The 26493-nt window shown below is 41.5% G+C and overlaps 2 protein-coding genes across 2 annotated transcripts in view; one reads left to right on the forward strand and one right to left on the reverse strand.

The window, feature by feature from the left end:
• Positions 1-1053: 1053 nt before the first annotated feature.
• LOC139318673 (cytochrome P450 2J5-like) lies at positions 1054-14938 on the forward strand. Its single transcript, XM_070946248.1, has 9 exons — positions 1054-1224; positions 4312-4474; positions 5237-5386; positions 6572-6732; positions 7056-7232; positions 8563-8698; positions 9448-9635; positions 10876-11017; positions 14754-14938. The coding sequence occupies exons 1-9, from the start codon at positions 1054-1056 to the stop codon at positions 14936-14938; spliced, it is 1473 nt and encodes a 490-aa protein (XP_070802349.1).
• A 7532-nt stretch (positions 14939-22470) lies between these two features.
• Positions 22471-26493, reverse strand: part of LOC139318675 (cytochrome P450 2J2-like) — a 30375-nt gene continuing 26352 nt past the window's right edge. Inside the window, exons 7-9 of the mRNA XM_070946249.1 lie at positions 24974-25161; positions 23326-23467; positions 22471-22661 (exon numbers count right to left, since the gene is read on the reverse strand). Of these exons, the coding sequence (XP_070802350.1) occupies positions 22471-22661; positions 23326-23467; positions 24974-25161 (521 nt within the window). The remainder of the gene's footprint in view (positions 22662-23325; positions 23468-24973; positions 25162-26493) is intronic.

A 26493-nucleotide genomic window follows, 5' to 3' on the forward strand; every position in this document is an offset into this window, starting at 1 on the left:
GGAAATCATGATGAAAATCATGGTGTTTCATACATCCATGAAACATACAGAAAAAACTTGTTCTGCCACAAAGATATTATCTAGTCCAGGATTATGTCTCATACTTAGCCTTGCAAGGCCAGTATCACAACATTATCATGATAAAAAAAAAAAACTCATTCAACTTTGCTTACAAATAAGGGAACGTCTTCACGAAGGCCTCCTACTGTTGAGCCCCATCTCTGGTGCTGTGCAGCCATTTGCCACTAAAACAAGTGTAACTACTATGCTAATCAGGAAGGACTGTTGTAATGGATTCTGCAGCAGATGTTCTTGATAGAAAGGTGCCCTAAATTCAAGCAGCAAATTATAGATAGAGAGCTAAGGGTGTTTAGAAATACCTCCTTAAAAATGATGTCAATAATCCAGCTGCCTAATCCATGACCACATCTGGAAATGATCCATGCTAAAGCTCTACCAGGAACAATTGCCCAACTCTGAAGCATCATTAACCCCAATAAAGATCAGGTCGCTTGAGTAGCACCTAGCTATTCTTTGTGCTTTGCCTTATGGCCCAATATTTTTATTATTCTTTTTATTCCTTACCACCAAAATACTGGTTTCCTTGCTATGTCTCATTAGGTGCCAGGCCCATGCCTGAAGGATAAGAATCCCCCTCTTCTCTCCTTCAATCACCTTCTTGCTTGTTATTGATTTAATTATTTACTTCATGTATAAATTGCTTCATTCACCAAAGTGGCTCTAGATGATGCATGACTTTCTTTCTCTAACTGCTTTTGTTCTCACCCCACTCCATGTCCTTGATTTAAAAAAAAAAAAAATCTTCCTCTGCTACTTAAGGTGCACATGGTCAGAAGTATGAGAATGAATGTGGCAATCTCTTGTTGACCAAATTCCAGCGCTAATTACACAGATCATCGAAAGACACATTGCTATTAGTTTCCAATCAATTAAGTACAGAAACCAGGAAGAAAAGCAAAAAGTGTTAGATAAAAGGAAACAATCACCTCAAGATCAACTTAGAAGCATCAAAGGGAAAGTTCCAGAAGGACAATGATAGCAATAGGGATAATTCTGTTTGTTTTGCTGCTTGCTCTGCTGATTCTATTCTTCCTGAGACAACTTTGGACCCGAAGATATTTGCCTCCCGGTCCTTTGGCTCTACCTCTCATTGGGACCTTGTGGGCTAACGGATTCGGGCTTCAGGGAGATGTTTTGCTTAAGGTATTTAATTCTAAATCAATCCATCAGAAATACCATAATTTTAATTATTTTCTTTGTACCATAATTATGGATAAATGTATTAACCTAGGGCAAGATTCTTGCATGATGAGGAATTTAATCAAGTGATAGTGGTGATACTTGATTATTTTCCTCATCATGCCAGAATATTCAAGCTGAGACCTGCTTTCCACCGTTTCACACGGCAGGATGTGAAATAATAGGGTAGGATATACATTTTTGGAAGGCAGATTCTGGTTCAGTCTTACCAATAAAACACTGATAATGGAACCAATTTTTCCAGAGAGAGCGTGGTTTCCTTTTCACTCTGCTCAGCTGGAGGCTGGACATCCCCCAATGAAGATGTTTTATTTTGTATTCCTGCACTGGACAAGAGGTCGAATGTAACAGCTGATATGGCCCTTCTTAATTCTGCAATTCTATAATGATAAAATGGTAATGTTTATATATTGCTTTTGAGATTATACAATCACTAGTTACAATGTCCAGTAAAATGGAAAGACTAGCATTAACCCAAAGAAATAAATGCAGGGGCTTTATCTGGGAAGAACATTAATAGAACTAAAATTACTAGAGGTACTGGCATGTTGCCAGTATGGTTTCCAGGTAAAATTCAAGGTGTTTCTACACCTGTTAGCCCTTTATGGCTCGGAAGGAAGGAAGGAAGGAAGGAAGGAAGGAAGGAAGGAAGGAAGGAAGGAAGGAAGGAAGGTGTCAGCTTTGGAAGCCATATTAGGCCGGAAGCTTCCATGCTGCCACCTTCTCATGTGTTGGAAAGTAGGAGGGGGATTTAGTAGAGGGGTTGTCTGTAGACATAATAGCATTCTTCCTGTCGGTCAAGGTCAGGGCGATCCAGCATCTGGAGAAGGAGTGGTCAGGGGGCTGAGTCGAGATGGGACAGAGGTTGATTGGAGCATGTGATCGACTGAGGAGTGAGGGGATGGTTTTGGGGGTTTTGATTTACTGAGGGAAAACCTGGACCTCTCAAATTCGGGTTTTCCCAGATGTGCCAGTTTACCTATTCTAGTAAAGATAACTTTGGAATATGCTTGCTTCCGCGTCTTTACTCGGAATTGGGGTTTTCTGGAACGCTGACGGAAGGAAGGAAGGAAGGAAGGAAGGAAGGAAGGAAGGAAGGAAGGAAGGAAGGAAGGAAGGAAGGAAGGAACATATAATGATTGTAATTCAGCAAATACAACCAATTATATGAGCCATAAGTGCAATGGTGCACGTGAAAGTCTTTGGAAGATGGGGTAAAGAAATGCTGCTTAGGGAACAGACAGTTAAGAGAGAGTATAACCCAGATCTAGACAGTAGCAGGACAAGGGGCTCAGAACATACCCTTCCTAGTTTCTCAGACTGTAAAAGAGCCAGGGGGAAGAACTATTCTTTCAGACTTGCAAGATTCTCTTAACGTAGCTTCACAATAAAATAGAATTAGATTATCTGGTCATGTTCCCTGTCTGGTCTACCTGGTCATGCTAACATTAGGTCTAGTGTTATAAATTCTATTCTTATAATTTAATGTTTTTATTTTATTCATTTATCAAATGTAAAGATTGCCCTTTTTATCTAGGTGACTGTGCGGTTTACAAATAAAAGCCATACAGCCAGATAAATGCCATAAATTAAAAACAAATTAAAAACAAGAATAAAACCAAGTTAAAATCTGGTAAATGTCTGTGGAGATTCTCAGTCATCCAGGTCATGATTGTCCCCAGGTGCTTTTTCATAGAAGAAGTTTCACTTCTTACCTTAACCAACAGTAGGATTTAGCATTCCCTGACTTTGGAAGGAACTAAATTAAAGTATTCCCAATCAGTACTTCCTAGTACTGAAGAAGCTGAAGAAGCTTTTTGGATGAGAAGCAAAATGTCTTCGGGGAGGGCAGTGCAATTGTCTTTTGAAAAAGCACCTTTGGGACGTTAAAAATTGGTATACTTGCAGCCATTTATCTCAGCTTTTCTGTCTTTCTCTGGAGCCATTCTCCAGCTCCTACTGAGCAAATGGTATCACTGAGAACAATTTAGGTTCTATTTAGGCACTTATCTCCTCTGTTGAAGATGACATCTGTCCCCAACAGTGTCTTAAGGATCCCTGTAGTCAGGTAGTGCATTCCAGGCATTGACCATTTTGTTGCTGAAGTCATATTTTCTCCAATCGAGTTTGGAGTGGTTCACTTTAAGTTTTTATCTGTTGTGTGCTCATGTATTGTTATGGTTGAAGCTGAAGTAGTCATTGACAGGTAAGACATTGTAGCAGATAATTTTATGAGCTATCTTTAGGTCATACCGAAGGCGGTGTAGTTCTAAGTTTTCTAAACCCAGAATTTCAAGTCTGGTGGCATAAGGTATTTTGTTGTGAGCAGAGGAGTGGAGGACTCTTCTTGTGAAATATTTCTAGACACACTGAATTGTATTAATGTCCAATATGCAGTGCGGGTTCCAGACAGATGAGCTGTATTCAAGAATTGGTCTAGCAAATGTTTTGTATGCTCTGGTTAGTAGTGTAATGTTACCGGAGAAGAAGCTATGCAAGATTAGATTTACAACTCTTAATGCCTTTTTGGCAATGTTGTTACAGTGGGCTTTGGCACTTAGATCATTTGATATGAGTACTCCAAAGTCCTTGACAGAGTGAGGGTCATCTACGAGGTCGTGTCCACTCAGTTGTATTTTATGTTCTGATTCCTTTTGCCAATGTGTAAGACAGAGCATTTGTTGGTTGAGATTTGGAGTTGCCAATCGTTTGACTATTCCGACACAAACTCAAAGAGTAGCAGCATTGTTGGTGGTGTTAAATAGTTTTACATCATCGGCAAGGGGAAATGGAGCCAATAGATAGGAGATGGTGGATTTCAAGCAGAAACATAGAGAAAGGAACATCCCAGGAGAATTTTAAAAAGTAGATAGAGAAGGTCTTGGTAGGAATCTTAAAGAGAGAGAAAAGAATTCTAAAGGGCAAAGAATTGCATAATTCAGGATTTAGAAAAACTGTTGGTAGCATATTAGCTGCACATACCCTGTTTTATTTGATTGTAATATTTCTCATATTTGATTCACTTGGCAGCATGTAAAACGATATGGAAATATATACTCCATGTGGATTGGACCTTACCATGTGGTAGTACTGTCTGGATTCAGAGCTGTGAAAGAAGAAATGACCAGGTTCTCAGAAGAATTCTCTGATCGACCAGATGATCCTTTCTTGACTGCTTTAGGAAAAGGAAGGGGTAGGTGCAAATTGTAAGGAATTGTATCTCAATAACCATCACACTATTATAACTTGTGGTAATATTATTCATGACATGGGGGGAGGGGTAAAACATAATAAACAAAATGATTTAAAGGCATGACATAAGCACAATAAATATTGCTTAATCCACTTTCTACTGATCTCATCAACTTCTTCCAATACAAGTTTCTCCATTTTTCGCTTCCTTTTGATGTCTCCCCTCTTCCTTCATTTATCTGTTTTGCACACTTCATTTTCACCAATTCTCTCTAAAGGCACTAATTTTATATTGACCATTCAAATATATGATCAATTTACCTTCACCAATCACCTATCCATTCTACCTCTATTTGTTCACTCATATGTGTGTGCCTTGAAATAATCCCACATAACTAATACCTTCAACAAAATATTATAAGAAAAAAAAACCCTGAACTCTTATTTCATTTGGTTTATGAAAAGTAAATCCATAAATAAAGTTTTTGTTAACTAGCAAAAATAACCGTTGCTTGTGATTTGATATTCCCAGCTGAAATCCAAAGAGATATTTGGCAAGAACTAGATCTAAGCAGATTTTAACATGGAATATTATCAGTGGTGGGATTCAAATAATTAAACAACCGGTTCTCTGCCCTAATGATTTCTTCCAACAACCAGTTCACCAAACTACTCAGAAAGTTAACAACCGGTTCTCCCGAAGTGGTGCAAACTGGCTAAATCCCATCACTGGGAATAACGTATTATCTGCTGATGCCCACAGGAATTATTCTTTCCAATGGCCACACCTGGAAACAGCAGCGACACATTGGCATCACTTCTCTGCGGAAGCTGGGCCTGGGGAAGAAAAGCATTGAGCATCGAATAGAAGATGTGGCTCAGATGCTGGTAGACGTCTTTAGACAAACAAAAGGTATGTAATTTGGGGTAATGACAATAGCTCGAATCCCCTATCTGCAGAAATCTTTTCCATTCTGAGCATTTCGAATAAAAACCTGTGTATTTGATTTGGTTTTTCTATTTCTCAAACAATTAGTTCCAAATTATATATACTATATATGTGGTACCTTGCTCAATAGTAGTAACTGTGAGAGGGATCTTGGAGTCCTAGTGGACAACCATTTAGATATGAGCCAGCAGTATGCTACAGCTGCCAAAAAAGCCAACACATTTCTGGGCTGCATTAATAGAGGGACAGAATCAAGATCACGTGAAGTGTTAATACCACTTTATAATGCGTTGGTAAGGCCACACTTGGAATATTGCTTTCAATTTTGGTCACCATGATGTAAAAAAGATGTTGAGTGTCTAGAAAGTGCAGAGAAGAGCAACAAAGGGACTGGAGGCTAAAACGTATTAACAATGGTTGCAGGAACTGGGTATGTCTAGTTTTTTGTTTTTTTTTTAATTTGATTTATATGCCGCCCTTCTCCGAAGACTCAGGGCGGCTTACAATGTGCTCAGCAATAGCCTTCATCCTTTTTGTATATTTATACAAAGTCAGCTTATTGCCCCCACAAACTGGGTCCTCATTTCACCTACCTTAGAAAGGATGGAAGGCTGAGTCAACCTTGAGCCTTGGCGAGATTCGAACCCTGCAATAATTGCAAGCAGCTGGTCTTAATAAGCTTAATAACAGGGTGCCTTAAACCCCTGTACTACCAAGTTTAATGAAGAGAAGGACTAGGGGAGACATAATAGCAGTGTTCCAATATCTCAGGGGTTGCCACAAAGAAGAGGGAGTCAAACGATTCTTCAAAGCACCTGAGGGTAGAACAAGAAGCAACTGGTGAAAACTAATCAAGAAGAGAAGCAATTTAGAACTAAGAAGAAATTTCCTGACAGTCAGAACAATTAATAAGTGGAACAACTTGCCTGCAGAAGTTGTGAATGCCCCAACACTGGAAATTTTTAAGAAGATGTTGGATAACCATTTGTCTGAAGTGGTGTAGGGTTTCCTGTGTAAACAGGAGGTTGGACTAGAAGACCTCCAAGGTCCCTTCCAACTCTGTTATTCTATTCTATTCAAATTCTTCTCCTTCTTCCCCTTAGAAGTTCTGTTCCCTAAACATTCATTATAAAATATCTTCATTTGCAGGACAGCCATTTGACCCTTCAAATTCAGTGCTAAATGCAGTTTCTAATGTCATATGTGCTTTGAGTTTTGGACGTCAGTTTGCTCCTGAAGATGAAAGCTTCCAGAAGTTAATTCAATCCCTTGAAATTATTGTAAAAGTCACTGGTAGCTTTTTCCATATGGTGAGTCATTTTCTCTACAAGAGAGACAAAACTCCTCCCCAAACCTTTATTTCCACCAGTATTTTCATGGAGTCATATAAGGCATGGAGGAAGCCTTGCAAATCATCTAATTCTCTTTCTCCCCAGTATGTGTATATGCCCTCAAGTAAGTCTTGAGGGTTTTTAAGGTCTGACAGTACCATGTATTGTTTACCATGTTTTAATCTGTTTATAATAATTTTTTTGTGTTTGATTAGTAAGTGCTGTCTGTCACTGTCAGCTGCTGAGAGTCTTCTCTAACTGTGGTGGGAAATAAGTAACTTTTCCTCTTCTTTTTCTGTTAGGTGTATGATTTGTTCCCCGCATTGATGAACTACCTCCAAGGCCCTCACAAGAAAGCTCTGGCTTCTTCAGACTGGATCCTTTCCTTTGCAAAGCAAGAAATACAGAAACACAAGGAATCCGGTTCTTTCCATGAGCCACAAGATTTCATTGATTACTATCTTCTTGAGATGGAGAAGGTATGAGTTTATTATAGTTCAATACATGGGCAAGGAAAGGGACCCGGTGGCTCAGTGGCTAAGACACTGAGCCTGTCGATCGAAAGGTCGGTAGCTCAGCGGTTCAAATCCCTAGTATACATATATAGCATGTGTATATGTGTATTATGTATGGGTATGGGTAGATATATATACTTTCTTTTGAGAGCAGGCAACCGGATTTCATTTTTAATGTGTGCCAGTGTGCTCACATAAAAAAATTACAATAAAATTACAATAAAGGTTATCTTATATCATCTTATATCTTACCTTACCTTACCTTATCTATCTCATCTATACTATCTTCCTTCATCTTTTTTTTAATCCAGCTCCCATTTTGAATTTAGTTTATTAAGAGCTGCTCTTAATAAAACTCATATTGCAGCTCTGCTCTTGTTAGGAAAGCTTTTCTACATAGCTTTTCGAAATGATTCTGTGATAATAAAAGTTGGAATAACAAGAAAAACTTAAAACATTTTATTCAGTGTGTTTATAATCCATGTATTTATTTATTTATTCATTCATTCATTCATTCACCCCATTCCTAAGAGGTCTGTAAGGGGCATGCATAAGTGCACCAGCCTGCATACTGTCCCTGTCCTAATATTCCTTTTTACTTACTCTTTTCATGTATTCAAATTATGTTTATACTTTTACCTGTTATCTTATATAGCTTGACAAAATAAACTTATGATTATGATTATAAAAAGCTCTCATTCTTCCAGAAAAAACAGAAAGCACAACTACAAAATGACCCAGGGAAAAATAATGGAGGGGGGGGACCTTGTTTGACTTCAATTTTCATTTTCCTCCAGAGCAGGGGTGTCAAACTCATGACCTGTGGGCCAGATACATCACATGCTGGCCACACCCATGCTCAGTTTAGTGAAGGGGGAAAAAGTCGCAATACGTCACGTGACGACGACGTGATGACATGAGTTTGACATTCCTGCTACAGAGGGACATATCTCTAAATGAGAATGCATGCAGGTAACATTGGTGTCAATTTTTGTGATTCACTGTAATAGTACACACTAGTGACGCATGCAAACATTTACTGAAGTAACCAACTATAAATTAAACAATATTCATTAAAGTTCTTCCAAAGTCTCTCTTTAATCTGGCCTACTTTAACACAGAGTCTTACTAAGTATAAATCTACTGCTATAATTATTACTCTCCTGCATTGATTTTCCTATATAACTACCAAGAACATATTGATTCTCATGATTTGCAACACAAAAGCAAAAATAACCACAGAAAAGCTGCATAGAATTCATTGTAAATTTCACTTTCGCATTTTAAACTTCAGAATGACCCCGACTCTACCTACAATGAAGAAAACCTGTCTCACTGTATTTATGATCTTTTTGCTGCTGGAACAGACACATCATTTGTTTCTATGAAGTGGGCACTGATCCTATTGGCAAGCCATCCTGATATCCAAGGTGAGAGAAATCTGGACAGTAGGAACCAGGGCCACTCTCAGAATCTAAAACACACAGAATCATTTAAAATTATTTGAAATATCAATGGTTATTGAATGATAAACTGAATCTATTCTTCATAATAATTTCATAGCTGGATTTTTGAACCTATAATCACAAACATGAGCTTAGCAGGATTAGTAAAAATCAAGAATGGACAAGTGGAGAGCCTTCTTTGATATCCTCAATAAAATTCTGAGTGGTGAACCAAAAAGTATAAATCAATACAGAGCTAAAATATTTAACCCATTTTAAATGTAAAAATCCACCAAGATTTTCAGGCTTAGTATTTGTTCTCAGCCTAGATTGTGTGTAGAAGACCAAATTAGAGCGTGACAATCGACAAAAGAGGGCTGGTGCAAAAAATTGGTTTGCGAATATTTTCAAGACCGTTATTAATTTTTTTTTTAACTGAGTCAGATTTCCAAACTGGTTGGGACTGAATTTTGACAACTGACTTGACTGAGGGAGATTCAACAGAATCTTTGAAGTAAAGCAACAATTTGCATCAATTTGGACCAGATCTAATCGTTGCTGAGAAAATGCATTTTTAATCTGTACTCCTTCATGACACTCAAAAGGAGAATGGGATTACATTTAGTGCCCTAAAAGGCTATTCTACAGTACTACTGAGGATTAATATTAGGAAATAAATAAATGAACCACAATACTGAAAATGAAGCTTCTATTTCCATCATTTTTTTCCCTAGAGAAAGTCCAGAAGGAGATTGAAGATGTGTTTGGCTTCTCACGGTCAATTTCCTATCAGGATCGGAAGAAGCTGCCCTACACCAATGCTGTGATTCATGAAATGCAACGTGTAAAGTATGCCTTGCTATTTGGGGTCCCCAGGCAAAGTAAAAAGGACGTAAAGGTTAGGGGATACCACATTCCAAAGGTGAGAAACATGGTCACAATGCATTCCAGTATTTCAACATTAAAAGGAAAAGCAGAAAACAGGCAGTCCTCAGTTTATGGTCACTTAACAACTGTTCAAAGTTACAACAGACCCCACACACACTCCCAAAGCTACTTATGACCCAGTTTCAAAGTTACAGACACTACAGCATCCCCACAGGCATTTGCCCTTATGACCAACGTCAGAGACACTGAAATGCAATCCATGTCTATCTCCCCGCCAGTGGTGAGTTGCTACCGGTTCGCCCCAGTTCGGGCGAACAGTAGCAGTGGCGGCGGGAGGCTCCGCCCACCTGCCCGGATGTCATCAAATACGCTCTGCGCATGTGCAGAAGTGGTGCGCATGTGCAGAAGTGGAGCGTGTGCAAGCGAAGCGAGCGCGCATGCACAAGCAAACTGGTAGCAAAGGTAGGTGAACCCACTACTGCTCCCCGCCATCCTGCTCTGCCAGTACCGACAAACACTGGGCCTGTTTTGCTACCCGACTGGATTCCACATACTCTTCCCCACCTTCATCATTGATCACTCACTTACTTTTTACCATACACCTCCTTCTAGAAGCTCCACAGATCATGCTAAGAAAGAGAGCAAGCTTCTCTTTTCGTAACTTTTAGACAAATATGGATCCATAAAGGCAAACTATGAGCAAATGTTTCATCAATATGATGAAACAATACCGCCTACTACCACAAACAGCCTCCTACCGGCCGGTACGCTCTCATAGAGAGGGGCTCCTCCAGGTGCCGTCAGCCAAGCAGTGTCGACTGGCGGCCCCCAGGGGGAGGGCCTTCTCTGTGGGGGCACCTACTATCTGGAACGAGCTCCCCCCGGAGATACAGAGGATCCCGGATCTGTGCACTTTCCGCCGTGCTTTGAAGACACTCCTATTCCAGCAGGCCGGCCTGGCCTAATTTTCTCCCCTTCTTTTAAATTTTTAAACTGAAATTTTAATTCGTTTTAAATTATTGGGAGTTTTAAATTGTCTCGGGCAAAAATTATTTAATTGGGTTTTAATCATGTTTTAACTTTTGTATTTATGTGTTTTATTTTGTGCCTGTTCACTGCCCTGAGTCCTTCGGGAGTAGGGCAGTATACAAATTTAATAAAATGAAAAATGAAAATGAAAATATTCTTTGAACTTTTCTGCCTGTTTCCCTTATGAAACTGCTCTGTCTAGTCATCTCTTTTTTTCTTCTTTTTTCTTTTTTTTTTTTTTACAGGGGACCTTTATTGCGCCAGACCTGCGTTCTGTTCTTCAAGATCCTGAACAATGGGAGAAACCTAAAGAATTCAACCCAAATCATTTTTTAGACAAGGATGGGAAGTTCGTTGATCGAGAAGAGTTCCTAGCATTCGGAACGGGTAAATCCAAGAGTCCAAAACAGCTGATAACAAACAGATTCCCAACACCGTCATCCCTGAGTTGCTCTGAGGTCATCATGATCTGAATAAAAAAACCTAGCATTCCTAATTCCTTCTAGTTTCAAAACTAAGAATCTGAAATTCTCCTTAGACCAGGGGTGTCAAACTCACAGCCTGCAGGCCGGATGCATCATGCCAGTGGTGGGATTCTGCCAGTTCGCACCACTTCGGGAGAACCGGTTGTTAACTTTCTGAGCAGAACTGGTTGTTGGAAGAAATCATTAGGGCAGAGAACCGGTTGTTAAATCGTTTGAATCCCACCACTGCATCACGCACTGGCCACACCCACTGATCCCATCTGATCAGTGATGGGATTCAAATAATTTAACAACAGGTTCTGTGGGCGCGGCTAGGTGGGCATGGCTAGGAGGTCATGTGACTGGGTGGGTGTGGCTGCTGGGTGGGTGTCATGTGACTGAGTGGGCATGGCCAACTCTACATCACTCGCGTGGGGGGTGCCTGTATGGGATCGGCAGGGTTGGGGAGGGAATCCAGAGTTCTTCGGTGGAGAGGGGGTGCGGGAGGAAAGAAAGATCCAATGTGTGTGTGTGTGTGTGTGTGTGTGTGTGTGTGTGTGTGTGCAATCTTTCCACAGGGGAAGGGAAGGTTTTAATGGTGCAAGAGCATTGCTCAGGCTCACCCCTCCCTGCCCATCTCTGCTTGTTTGTGGCAGAGCAACTTCTCCCTCTCTGGGCGTTAGCCAAGGGGAAGCAGTAAAATCAGTTTTTATTCCTTTGCTAAAGCTGCTGTTCCCTTCTTCAAACGGGACCACCCAGCAACCGGAAGGGAAAGGGAGAATGCGGTAGCATTCCTGTGTGCTCCTGTATCTGTGTGGCACTCTCCCTCTCCGCTGCTGGGTGATCCCATGTGAAGAAGGGAACAGCAGCTTTAGCAAAGGAATAAAAACTGACTTTACTGCTTCCGCTTGGCTAATGCCCAGCAAGGGAGAAGTTGCTCCATATTCTTCCCCAGGGACACCAAGGCCAACTGGCAGAGCCTGATCTTTCCACAGGGGAAGAGAAGATTTTATCGGCTCAGGAGCATTGCTCGGGCGTGCCCCTCACCGCCCGTCTCTGCCCATTCGTGGCAGAGCAAGTTCTCCCTCACTGGGCATTAGCCAAGGGGAAGCAGTAAAATCAGTTTTTATTCCTTTGCTAAAGTTGCCATTCCCCCTCTTCACACGGGATCGCCCAGCAGCCAGGAGAGAGAGGGAGATGGGGGCAGTGGCAGCCGCTAGCATTGTCTGTGGAGCTAGTAGAAGCAGCAGCACACAGAAATGCCAGCCAGTATTTTAACAGCCGGTTGGCTCAAACCGGCTGAGCCTGAGTGGCACAGCAGACTAATGCTACCATTAAAAAGGTAGTATTTAGCTTCCAGCTGCCTGCAATTACTGTGAGTTCAATTCTCACCGGGCTTGACTCAGCCTTCCATCCTTTCTAAGGTAGGTAAAATGAGGACCCGGTTTGTGGGGGCAATAAACTGACTTTGTATAAAATATACAAAAGTATGAAGGCTATTGCTTAATGCCTTGTAAGCCGCCCTGAGTCTCCGGAGAAGGGCAGCATATAAATCAAAATAAAATAAATAAAATAAACCGTCTGAATCCCACCACTGGTTCTGATGGATCTACTAGGGACTATGGGCAAACACACACAAACACACGGGCACATATCTCAAATATACTTTTAGCCATCCTATTTGCGCCATGTTTTCCTGATTGCTTTTCCCCTCTCACTTGTTCTACACCTCCAGCATTTATATAGAATATAGAACATAGAGTTGGAAGGGACCTTGGAGGTCTTCTAATCCAACCTCTGCTAGAGCAGGAGAGCCAACTCTGGGCAGTTTACAGCATAAAAACATTGAACAAAAATTTAAATCATCAGATATAAAATAACAAAGCAGATAAAATAAGATCTTAACACAAGATGGCGAGCGAAGGAGCTGAATATATGGGGAAAGTGGGGGGAGATCAATCTCCTCCAGTGTGAAGTTCCCCCATTGGTTCCCCAAGCCATCTGTCAGAGCCAGGTCTTACAAAAAGTCAGGGCTCCTACTAGTAGAAAGAGGCATTTATGACTAATGATGTAACTGCCTAGGACAATGATGGCTAACCTTTTTGCCGTTGCGTGCCAAAAGCAGGGGAGTGCGGGGGGGTGTCGTGCGTGTGCATGCCCACACCCATAATTCAATGCCCCTGTGCCCCATGCATGTACTTTTGGCATGCAATGGCAAAAAGGTTGACGGTTGGCCCGGTAGGCCCATTTTTCATCCTCCCCAGGCTTCAGAGGCTTTTTTGGAGCCTGGGGAGGGTGAAAATAGCCTCCCCTACCCCCCCCCCCCGAGACCCTCTGGAGACCAGAAACAGCCCATTTACTGACATCCGGTGGGCCTAGAAGGCCCGTTTTTCGCCCTCCCCAGGCTCCAGAGGCTTTCTTGGAGCCCAGGGAGGGTAAAAAACGGCCTCCACTAACACACACACACCCTCCGGAGGCTGGAAATGGCCCATTTCCTGACATCCAGTGGGCCCAGAAGGCCCGAAAATCAGCTGGCCAATGCACGCGCGCCCACATGCATGCTAGAGCTGAGCTAGGGCAATGCTCGTGTGCCCACAGGTGGCACGTGTGCCATAGGTTCGCCATCACGGGCCTAGTATATCTCCATATTTCATAAATCAGCCAAGACCACACAATAAACAAGCCATCAGATTCCCTTGGTGTATTCCATCCAGACCGATCAGCTACTATAGCTGGCGCAGATTATTTTAATAGCCCTTTATCCCTGCAGAGGGCGATCTGCAGAAGATCATCTCCAATTCTTTCTGATGGAAGTTGATTCCCATCCCTGCATAATGGCATCCACATCGGTCCATCCTAGTAAGATTTATGCAAAGCTGGTTCCAGTTGTGCTAAAAACAAAATATAGCACCAAAGCCAGCTGTAGCAGTAGTACTTGGGACAGATCCATGGCAATCAAATCTGCCACCCTAGACATTCCAAAACTGACAATTTATGCCTGAATATTTAAATCCTTGAGGAAAAGAAGTCAAAGGTAGCCCAATGCCACAGTAGCAATTACTCTGAGGAGTAATCAGAAGAAAGGCTGTTTTGAAAACTGTTATTTTCACATTCATCCGACAGCCAGGTGTACCAAGCAAACACCAAGAATAGCTGTTTGGTCAGTGATAGGGAATTGTTATAGATTATGTCCATTCCACCAGCAAGTACTCCAGCTATAACCCGAGAGAATAAATTGGTGGACAGAGAGGTGAGAAAGTGACTTCTCTCTTGTAGGGCCATCTCTGCAAAAAAGATGCCAGGTCATTGTTTTTTCATGGGTGTGTAGCTAGCTTTGCCTTTGAAATAGTATTCAGCCGGTTATATCGGGTTCGGGCGAATCGGTAGCGGCGGCTGTGGGAGGCTCCGTCCACCCACTCAGATGTAATCACGTGAAATTTATCCACGTTTTTGATACTCTGCACATGCGCAGAAGGACCTCACACACATGTTCACATTTGCGAACCAGTAGCGAAGGTAAATGAATACCAACCCTTTGAAATAATGTACCATCTAGTACATCTTGAGTTAAATCCCACTGGGGGGATTTCCTTGATTATGGGCTATACTCTGGAGGGCAAATTATTATCCCCTTTATGCATGCTTTGTTTCATTTACAGGTCTACGGGTATGTATGGGAGAGCAGCTAGCAAGAATTGAGATCTTCATCCTTCTGACCAGCCTGATGAGGGCCTTCAGCTTCCAGTTGCCTGAAGGAGTAAAAGAATTCAATGACACACCTATTGTAAATGTGACAATGCCTCCACAGCCTTACAAGATATGTGCTATTCCCCACAAATCTTAAATTTATAAAAACACCACACAAAATATTAAATTACCGTATAAGACACACTTCCCCCCCCCCCATCTTCGTCTTATATAATGAATGTTGCCGAAGCCCTGGCCACCTGCCGTCCCCCATCCTTTGGCCTCTGCCTCCCAGCAATTTGCCTCCTTGCAGCAAGCAGCAAACAGCAAATAGTGTGGCCAGCTTCAGCATAGTCTGATTTAGCATGAGCAGCTGATTGGTGGTTAGATCTGCCTCCTGGAATACTTCCTATCAGCTATTCCAGGCTCCAGGGATCACCGCTGCCCATCGGCACTGGCGCCATCCATCGGCACTGCCACCTATTGCCATCTCCGCGTGCCCCATTTTCGGCCTCTGCACATCCCATTTTGGGCCCATTCCAGGCAGCAGGGATCGTCGCCACCGCCTATCTCCGCCGCCTGGAATGGGCCAAAAATGGGGTGCACGGAGGCCGAAAATGGAGCGTGCGGAGGCGGCAATAGGTGGCAGCAGCAATGGGCGGTGATGGAGCCCATGGACGGCGGCAATCCCCACAGCCTGCAATAGCTGATAGGAGGTATTCCGGGAGGCAGATCCAACCGCCAATCAGCTGCTCATGCTAAATCAGGCTGTGCTGAAGCTGACCATGCTTTTTGCTGTTTGCTGCAAGGAGACAAATTGCTGGGAGGCAGAGGCAATTTTTTTTTCTTGTTTTCCTCTGCAAAAGCTAGGTGCATCTTATACTTTGGAGCATCTTATACTCCAAAAAATACGGTAATTACAGTACACATTCATTGGGTAAATGCTTCCTATATGTCTATTCTCTTAATTTGAGCTTCTGCCTCCATTTACTCTACACATCTTCAACCTATTGCTAGGTTCACATAACATACTTAACCAGATCAACAAAAGATCTGGAAGTTGTGGCTGAACAATGTGCTAAATAAGCTTGTTTAGTTTTGCCTTTGTTTTCTTTTGGATGCCAATAAAGCATATTCATTTCAATTTATCCTTAGTACCTTTTTTTCAATTTGTAATACATTTCTTCTCTTGGACTCAGCCAGAACAAAAGGTAACATTTCTTAAAATTACACTTTTTAATCATTTGCCTTTCAAAGAGAAAAGAGAAGCATTTTCTTTGCAAATCATCTTGGTAAAGTATGTGTGCTAATTTATAAAGCATCCAATCGAGAGTCTTTCTTAAATTTTGGGATTATTTATTTATTTATTTTATTTATTTTATTTCGAATTTATATACCGCACCTTCTCCCGAGGGACTCAGGGCGGTGTATAGCCAGATAAAAACATACAATACAAAAACATACAAAACATACAATACAAACATTAAAAAACAATTAAAAATATATATTAATTTGGCCCCAATTTAAAATAACAAACAAAAATATTTTAAAAATATGTTAAAAAAATATGTTAAGCCAGCCCAGCTTGCTGAAAAAAGAAAGTTTTAAGGGCACGGCGGAAGGCACCGAGGTCTTGGATTCTCCTTATCTCTGGGGGCAGCTGATTCCAGATGGTAGGTGCCCCCACAGAGAAGGCCTTCCCCCTGGGGGTCACCAGCCTACATTGTTTGGCTGATGGCAACCCGAGGAGGCCCTCTCTGTGGGAGCGCACGGGTCGGTGGGAGGTCATCGGTAGCAGCAGGCGGTCTCGAAGATAACTAGGTCCTATGCCATGGAGCGCTTTAAAGGTGGTATGAGTCAAAATACATCAAAATACAAATACATTGGCTGCCTTTACAACCACTTAAATAGCAGTTAGTCTAAAACACTGGCCCATATGCTAACTGTACCTGCCAGAGTTGGGATTCAGCAGTTTCTGACCAGTTCTGGAGAACCAGTAGTAAAAATTCTGACTGGCCCCGCCCCCATCTATTCTCTGCCTCCCAAATCCCAGCTGATCAGGAGGAAATGGGGATTTTACAGTATCCTTCCCCTGGAGTTGGGTGGGAATGGAGATCTTACAGTATCCTTCCCCTGCCATGCCCAACAAGCCACACCCACCAAGCCATGCCACGCCCACCAAGCCACACCCACGGAACCGGTAGTAAAAATTTTTGAAACCCACCACTGCAACAGGCCCTGAACTGACTGCCACTTATTTTCTGAATGTAATCTGAAGAGATGGTTTTGACCTCTAAAGCCCTTTGTACTTGAATCAGGGGTGCTATTCAGCAGGTTCTGATAGGTTCTGGAGAACCGGTAGTGGAAATTTTGTGTAGTTCAGAGAACCGGCAAATACCACCTCTGGCTGGCACCAGGAGTGGGGAAGGAATGGGGATTTTACAGTATCCTTCCCCTGCCACACCCACCAAGCCACGCCCACAGAACCAGTAGTAAAAAAACTTTGAATTCCACCACTGACTTGAATGTCTTATGCTCGTAGAATTGCCTGCTACAACCAGGATTATTTCAATTTACTAGGGTCAGCAAAAGAAAATGTCTTGTAGTGTCTCACTTTCCAGAAATTAAAAGATATTGATCGACTGTTCCTTACTTGCAGTGTCTGTTTTCTGGACAGACTCTCAGTAGAGTGAGTGAGTAAATTTATTGTTAAAAGTCTGTAGAGATTCTCAGTCATCCACATTATTATTATTATTATTATTATTATTATTATTATTATTATTATTATTATTATTATTATTATTATTATTTAAATTTGTATACCACCCTACTCCTGAAGGACTCAGGGCAGTGAACAGCCAAATAAAATACATATAATACAAATGTTAAAAAAATGTTAAAATGCAATTTAAATAATTGGCTCAGAGAATGAAATTTAAAACCCCCAAATTCATAAGACAAAATTTAAAATTTAGAAATTTTAAAAATTTTAAAAAATTTAAAAGAGAGGTTAGGACAGGCCGGCCTGCTGGAAAAGAAATGTTTTGATGGCACGGTGGAAAGTGCGCAGGTCCGGGATCCTCTGTATCTCCGGGGGGAGCTCGTTCCAGATGGCGGGTGCCCCCACAGAGAAGGCTTTCCCCCTGGGGGCCGCCAGTCGACATTGTTTGGCCGACGGCACCCTGAGGAGCCCCTCTCTATGGGAGCGTACTGGTCAGTGAGAGGCTACTGGTGGCAGAAGGCGGTCTCATAGATACCCCGGTCCTAAGCCATGGAGCGCTCTAAAGGTGGTAACCAAAACCTTGAAGCGCACCCGGAAGACCACCGGGAGCCAGTGCAGCTCGTGCAGGAGGGGGGGTCACATGGGAGCATCCCGTCGCTCCCATAACCACCCATGCAGCCGCATTCTGGACTAGCTGGAGCCTCCGGGTGCTCCTCAAGGGGAGCCCCATGTTGACAGCATTGCAGTAGTCCAGGCGGGAAGTGACGAGGGCATGAGTGACCGTATTTAACGAGTCCCGATCCAGAAAGGGACGCAACTGGTGAATCAGGCGGACCTGATAAAACACCCTCCCGGCCACAGCCGTCAAGTGCTCTTCTAAAGACAGCTGTTAGTCCAGGAGGACCCCCAAGTTGCAAGTCCTCTCCATGGGGGCCAATGACTCGCCCCCAATAGTCAGTGATTGTCCCAAAGGTGCTTTTTCTGGAGGCAACTGGACTTTCTTGTTTTTTTCTTTGACAACGTTTTGCTTCTCATCCAAGGAGCTTCTTCAGCTCTGACAGGATAGTTGGGGATTTATAAATAAACCAGGAGCACTACTCAGATGACCCTGAGGATACAGATAAACCTGTATGTTTGTGTTTCAACATCCCTCTAAAACAGGGGTCAGCAACCTGTGGCTCCGGAGCCACATGCGGCTCTTTGGACCCTCTGCTGTGGCTCCCTGTCAGGTGATCCCACCACTGGCTGGGCCTCCCCTCCCAGTCACTCCTCGCCTGGCCTGAGAAGGTAAAGGGGACAGCGGGGGATGGAGAAGCAGCCAGGGCAGAGATAGAGAGATGCGCAGAGAGGGGGAGAGAGAGAGAGACATAGAGAGATACAGAGAGAGAGGAGGGGGGAGAGGGAGGGAGGGAGAGAGAGAGAGATGTCAAAAGGATTTTGTGGTTCCTGGTGTTTTTAACAATTGGTTCTCTGCCCTAATGACCGGCTGGGTAGGCAGGGCGGGTTGGCCACACCCACCCAGGTTTTGTGGCTCCCGGAGTTTTCTTTTCTGTGGGAAACGGGTCCAAATGGCTCTTTGAGTATTTAAGGTTGCAGACCCCTGCTCTAAAAGGATGCAAATGACCAGCTGTCTGCAAGGAATATAAATCCTTCCATTCCCCACTATCCTATCAGAGATGAAGAAGCTTCTTGGATGAGAAGCGAAACGTCTTCAAAGAAAAAAAACAAAGTCCAGTTACCTCCTGAAAAAGCACCTTTGGGATAAATGTATTGTTGTAACTCCTGTGTGATATGGACAACACGGAATGGAATTTGCTACGGTAGATGTGCTGATGCCCTCTATAAGAGAGGCAAAATACTACCAGCATATTGTGACTGCAGGGCCAAAAAACAAACTATTCAACATATAGTGAGAGAGCGCCAAAATATATTATATTATATTATATTATTATATTATATTATATTATATTATATTATATTATATTATATTATATTATATTATATTATATTATATTATATTATATTATATTATATTATATTATATTATATTATATTATTATATTATATTATATTATATTATATTATATTATATTATATTATATTATATTATATTATATTATATTATATTATATTATTATATTATTATATTATTATATTATATTATTATATGCATATGTATATATATAATTTTATGGCTTTAAATGTTGCGAATACCCAGAGTCGCCTTGAGGCAAGAGGAGTGGCAAACAAATAAAAGAAAACAAACAAAATCAAAACAAACAAACAAATAAATAATAAAGTATTAAGGTAAAAAGGTTAGATAAAAATAAAACCAGGACTACAGCTAAAAACTTAAATATGTCCTCAAAGCCCTCCTTTTGCCTTAATTCTTAGCTTTGTTTTTAATCATCCTAGCCTCTTTTTAAATTTTAACGTTCATATATTGTTTTTGTTTTAATATTTGATTAAAATATTAATTTAATATATTTATTTAATTAATTAAATGACTAAATTTAATAAAATTAATTTAATAATTAAATGATTAAATTTAATAAAATTAATTTAATAAACTGCCCGCCACCCATGGGCAGTTCCGAAATTTGATTGGTAAAATAAATAAAAATAAATAAACATTTTTCCTCCCCCAGAGATGAGGCAGGACTCCACTCTCCTCGCTTTTAGGAAACGTTTGACGACTGAATCATTTTGGGCTTGCTGAGGTACATTGCAGCCATGGGGTTTGGCTAAAGCCTGGAAAGTGCTCCCCTGCCTTTTCAATTCTGAATTTTAAATGTTTTCTTCTTGTTTTCGTCTGCCTTGTATTTTATATTTATATCTTTCGTGTTTTAAGAAAGCATGCTGGCTTGTGAAAAACCTATGTGTCTTCTTCTTTCTCAGGTCTTTCATAGAAAACAAATATGGCCGCCTTGCAAAAAGTGGGGAGGGGGGCCAACTGCTATGTTCACCATCACTGCGGTGGGTTTCTTGAGTCAAAAAAGACTGGATGGACCCCAGACCCAATGAGACCTCACAAATCTCTCTCCATTTACACAAAATTAAGTTCCCTCTATTAGAAATGAAGTTGGATGCTTCTCTTTTCATTTTAGAGACCTATATTTAGACCAGTGGAGGGTTTCAAATTTTTTTACTACCGGTTCAGTGGGCGTGGCTTGGTGGGCGTGGCTTGGTGGGCATGGCAGGGGAAGGATACTGTAAAATCTCCATTCCCACCCCACTCCAGGGGAAGGATATTGCAAAATCTCCATTCCCACCCCACTTCAGGGGAAGGATACTGCAAATCCCCATTTCGTCTCAATCAGCTGGGACTTGGGAGGCAGAGAATAGATGGGGGTGGGGCCAGTCATAATTTTTACTACCGGTTCTCCGAACTACTCAAAATTTCCGCTACCGGTTCTCCAGAACTGGTCAGAACCTGCTGAAACCCACCTCTGATTTAGACCTTATTTCTGGGATTGTATTAAACTGACAAAAGCTATTCAGCTCTTTTCCTCATGACCAAAATATAATGCATGTTTACATTTTCCTCTTTTTTTATATTGTTGTGTTCTCCTATTTTTATATTTTATACTTATATTGTTGTGTTCTCCTACTTTTACTTTTAGATTTTTTTAAAAAAATCCTGGCTTTATTGTTTTTATAAATAATTCAAGGTGACGAAGATACCTAAATACTCCATCCTCCTTCTATTTTATTTTTTATTTATTTTTATTTATTTTAATTTGATTTATATGCCGCCCTTCTCTGGAGACTCAGGGTGGCTTACAATGCGCTAAGCAATAGCCTTCATACTTTTGTATATTTATACAAAGTCAGCTTATTGCCCCCCACAAACCGGGTCCTCAATTTACCTACCTTAGAAAGGATGGAAGGCTGAGTCAACCATGAGCCTGGCGAGATTCGAACCTGCAGTAATTGCAGGCAGCTGGTCTTAATAACAGGGTGCTTTAGACCACTGTACTACCAAGGCTCTTTAAGCCAAAAGTCACTCAGCCAGTTTTCATGCCTAAGGCAGGGCTAGAACTCACAATCGTCTGGTTTCTTAGCCTGCACCTTAACCACTATTCCAAACTAGCTGTGTTGTATTAGATATCTTGTTTTATGCCTGTTTCCTCAGAAGCATTGCAATGATTCTTTGCTTGTTTGTATTTCAGTCTCTGTCCTCTTTCTCCATACTTAATATATTTTTTTCCAGAACATTTACAGCTGTCAACACATAGTAAAGTGAATTGTGATGAATCCCGAGGCTTAATTATGCACTGTGTTAAAAACAAAACAGTGTTTTTCCCCTTTCCTCATCCTTGGAGATGCCTTTTCTAATTATTTCCAAAGTTCTGCCACTCTAGTTGGTATTATTGTTATTACTGTATTTTTATTGTATTTTTGTAAGGTGCGCACCGCAATTGAGGGTGTGCATCAATGGTGGGATTACTGTAAAATCTCCATTCCCACCCCATTCCAGGGAAAGGATACTGTAAAATCTCCATTCCCTCCCCACTCCAGGGGAAGGTTACTGCAAAATCCCCATTTCCTCCCGATCAGCTGGGACTCAGGAGGCAGAGAATAGATTGGGGTGAGGCCAATCAGAGATGGTATTTACCGGTTCTGCGAACTACTCAAAATTTCCGCTACCGGTTCTCTAGAACTGGTCAGAACCTGCTGAATACCTCTGGTCTGCATGGCATAGACATTTTCTGAATAATAGATTGCTCTTAACATGTAACGCTCAATGTGATCTACTAATCAACTCGTAAAAGAGAATGTAACATATCCTGAATGCTACTTTATTTAATAACTTTATTTCATCACAGATTCAGCAATCCAATCCGTCAAAGAGGCGACTCGTTATGTGAATTTCTACTCAAGATTGAATTGAGCAAGTTGAGATTGAACCTCACAGTGGGAAAAAAGCTATTGTAAAATCGAAATGTGCTATTGATAATTAGAATTTAGGATTTCTTGTGGTGAGGAACAGCACAGATTTTATAAGAATGAGGACACGTTGTTAACCCAATTCTAGGTTGTTTGCTGGTTTTGTTCTCTCCTTCTGGTAACTTGAAGACGAATGTCTTGAGCAGATTTATAAAGAAAGTAAAGGACTCCACTCTTGCTAATTTATCCTCTAAAGAACCTTCTGACTCTGTGGAGGAAATGGGAAGAATAATTACAAAATAATGATGAAACAACAATTCATGATAATATTGAGAATCTTTTATCGTATCATCTGGCATTGCTCCAGATGTGTGTGATTGCTGTGACATGTCATAAGTCATTTGTTCTTAGTATATGAAGACCATTTTCATTCTCTCAACATGCTTAAGTTTATTCTTGAATTGATCTATTGTATAACTTCATGCAACACAGATAGTCCTCAACTTACAACACAATTGGCACCAGAAATATATATATAAATGGCTGTGTGTGTATATATATATGTTCCAGCATAACTCTGGAATGCCTTGAGCAATTTCAACCAAACAGATGACTTACTCTCTGGAAAGAAATACTGTGGGGTTAAGATACCCCTAACATCCTTGGGGGGGGGGGGGTGTTCTGTTAAGATACAGCCTGTTGTGCTTTAAAATGACTTCTACTTACTGCCTTAAAATGGCTTCTACTGTGCAGCACAGTGGGGTTGCCATGGTAACAGTTTCACAGTACCCCACAAGGGGGCTCCCTCTGGTAAGGGGGAAAATCCTAATACAGGATTGGGATAAATAAATTCCTGGGCAACGCCGGGTTATCAGCTAGTTTAAAATAAAAATCACATTGTCGATATGACAATAAATCACTTTTATATTTACCACCAGCAAGGAGTTGAAATTCTTTTTTGGCAACAAATTCTCCATCCTTGTCCAAAAAATGACTTGGGTTGAATTTTTCAGGTGCCTCCCATAGTTTGGGATCAAGTAATATTGAATTCAGATCCGGGTTAATGAAAGTTCCCTGGAAGTAATTTTAAAAAAAAGTTGACTCAAAGCATCCAAATTATCCCGTTTCAAATTACTGCCTCACTTTCCCAGGACCAGTTTTTGAGCACTTTTCACACAATGTGTGCAAACTTCATCAATTTGAAACTAATCATAGTGTATTTCTGCGGCACATCTGGATTTAGATCAATATGTGGTGTCTCTTATAAAACAGAGCTAGCAAAAACTCATTCTGAACATGTACTGTATAATGTAGGACAGTGTTTCTCAACCTTGGTAGCTTGAAGATGGGTGGACTTCAACTCCCAGAATCCCCCAGCCAGTACTGCTGGCTGGGGGATTCTGGGAGTTGAAGTCCACCCATCTTCAAGCTTCCAAGATTGAGAAACACTGATGTAGGGGGGTTTTGGTGCTCTCTGAGTTTGCTTGTTTTCTTGCAGACGTCTCATTACCCTAATTAGGTAACATCATCAGTGCTAGCATCATGTACCGTGTTTCTCAAAAAATAAGACCCTGTCTTATATTTTTTTGAACCTAACCCTAACCCTAACTCTAATACTTGGCCTTATTTTTGGGGAGGTCTTATTATTTTGGGGCACGTGGAGCAAAACGGGACTCCTCTTGCCATCTTACCTGATTTCCAGCTCTGTCTCCCTAACCCTAACCAGAGAGAATGGTGGGGACCAGCTGCACATGCATTTAAATATTTTTGGGGAGGGCTTATTTTCGGGGGGGCTTGTTTTAGCGCATGCACTCAAAAGCCCGATTCGGCTTATTATCAGAGGATGTCTTATTTTCAGGGAAACACGGTATAAAGTAATGTTATACTCTTCCTGTTTTGTTTTGTTTTTAATCCTAACGAAACCCACAAGCTATAGGTAGCCACTGTTGAAAAGAAAAAAAGAAGCTACATGGAAATTTCAGTATAGCTTCACTGGAAGTCTTCAAACGAAGTTTGAGGATCATCTATCTGAGATGCTTCTATGAATGTTGCACTGAGAAGGGCTTCGATTAGATGTCTGTAGTTAACCTATGGTACTTTACAACTCTAGGATTCTATGAAAAGAAGAAATCAGCAGCTGTTCGTGAACTATTTTAGAAAGTCTTTGAAAAGTATCGCTGTTTCTTCTTGACATGAATCTCATTACTGATGCAATAGCAGCTATGAATAGTTATTTACTTAAAATACCTTGATTGTCACCCATTTTACATGCCGTAATCTTGCAAATTAAGATCAAAACCCATAAAATTACAACAAAAACTTCCAACATCCCAAAGGCAAACACTCCTCCATCCTTCGACGTTCATTTTTGCTTGCCCTACCTCAATGATTGTGGAAAGAGCCAAGTTTTTAAGGCCTTCAGGAAGGCTAGAAGGATAGGGGCCTACTGGATCTTGGGGAAGGAATGTTTCACAGGGCAGGGACCACTACAGAGTCACCGGCAGAATATATAGGACCCATGTATTCATTCATTTATTGATTCATTCATTCACTCATTGATATATCACCATTCTTCTATACCTTGGGAGCAAGAAAACCAAAAATATTCACATCCTTTGCACATTGTTTGATGATTCTGAATAAGAATGCATGTTTGGTTCGCTGGATCTCGTGAATCACAGCACTGGTATAAGGTAGTTTCTTCCAATCTCGATGGCCAACAGCATTTGAAGAACCCAAAACCTTTTCTATCTCCTTATGGACTTTATCTGAAAAAAATGAAAGGGAGGAGAACATTTCACTTGGAGAAATGCTTGTTCTTATGTCACATTTGCAAAGTAAGGCATGCTTCTCCCCATAACAACAACCCTATGAAGGTTGGACTGAAAGAACCTCACAGAGCAATGTCAGTGAACATGACAAAAAACCTCACAGAGCAATGTCAGTAAAGGTGACAAAAAAAAAAAAAGCTAAATAATTCCTCCAAGTTGCAGCTTGTCTATGCCTAATACTCATTTTACTCAGGTTTATTTTGTAAAATCGCTCCAGGAACGACTCTTCAGAAGCTACCAGAGCAGGGGTGAAATCCAGCAGGTTCTGACAGGTTCTGGAGAACCAGTAGCGGAAATTTTGAGCAGTTTGGAGAACCGGCAAACACCACCTCTGGCTGGCCCCAGAGTAGGGTGGGAATGGAGATTTTGCAATATCCTTCCCCCAGGAGTGGGAAGGAAATGTGGATTTTGCAGTAACCTTCCCCTGGAGTGGGGTGGGAATAGAGATTTTGCAGTATCCTTCCCCTGCCATGCCCACCAAGCCAAGCTATGCCCACAGAACCGGTGTCAGCACTCCAAACTACATTCGTTCCAGTGCTGACATAAGGAGGAGAAGAGGGGGGCAGCTGGCAAGAGGACGCTTGACTTTTCACCTACTTATTTTCCCTGAAGATAATATCCCCTAGGAGATGAGATGGGAGGGGGGACATTCCTGGGAGCTGAAGTAGTAGATATGGGGAGAGTGATTTGGAAGATGGCCAATGAGATGCAGAGATTTGGGGAACGGAAAGGGAATGTTTGGGGTCAGGAAGTCAGTGTTGGCTACGATATAATCGGGGACAGATTGTTGTGCTTAATAAATGAAAGATTTCATCAAAGACTATTTGTTTGGAAATGCAATTTATTTTGAGACGACACTGAAACCTGACAACTGGTAGTAAAAAAAAAATGGATTTCACCACAGTACCAGAGCAATTATGTTCTCATCAAATGCCACTCCTCCCGCCAAGAATGCTGCTGGGAGCAAATTATAAATTTTCACTCACTGCAACTTCCTGAGAAGTTTTAAGCCGCCAAGCCCAGCTCAAGCATTATTTAAAACAGGTGAGGACACAGGTGAGGTCTTATATCAAGACCTACCTAGTGGCGATAAAAGCGGCGAAATCTAACCATTTTTCCACTCTTATCGCATCTGCAGAGAACCGCCCAGCCGCCCTGTTTAGGGTGACCCACTCCCTTCTTCGGGGGGGAGTGCGGGAGGATCCCTTGCAGGGTCGAGCTGAGGATTTTGTGCAATTCCTGCACGATAAAGTCGCTCGGATTCGGGAA

The sequence above is a fragment of the Pituophis catenifer genome, unplaced genomic scaffold, assembly GCF_029215685.1.
Source record: "Pituophis catenifer annectens isolate HBS135680 unplaced genomic scaffold, rPitCat1.0.hap2 SCAF_6, whole genome shotgun sequence".
In the NCBI taxonomy this organism is placed as follows: domain Eukaryota; kingdom Metazoa; phylum Chordata; class Lepidosauria; order Squamata; family Colubridae; genus Pituophis; species Pituophis catenifer.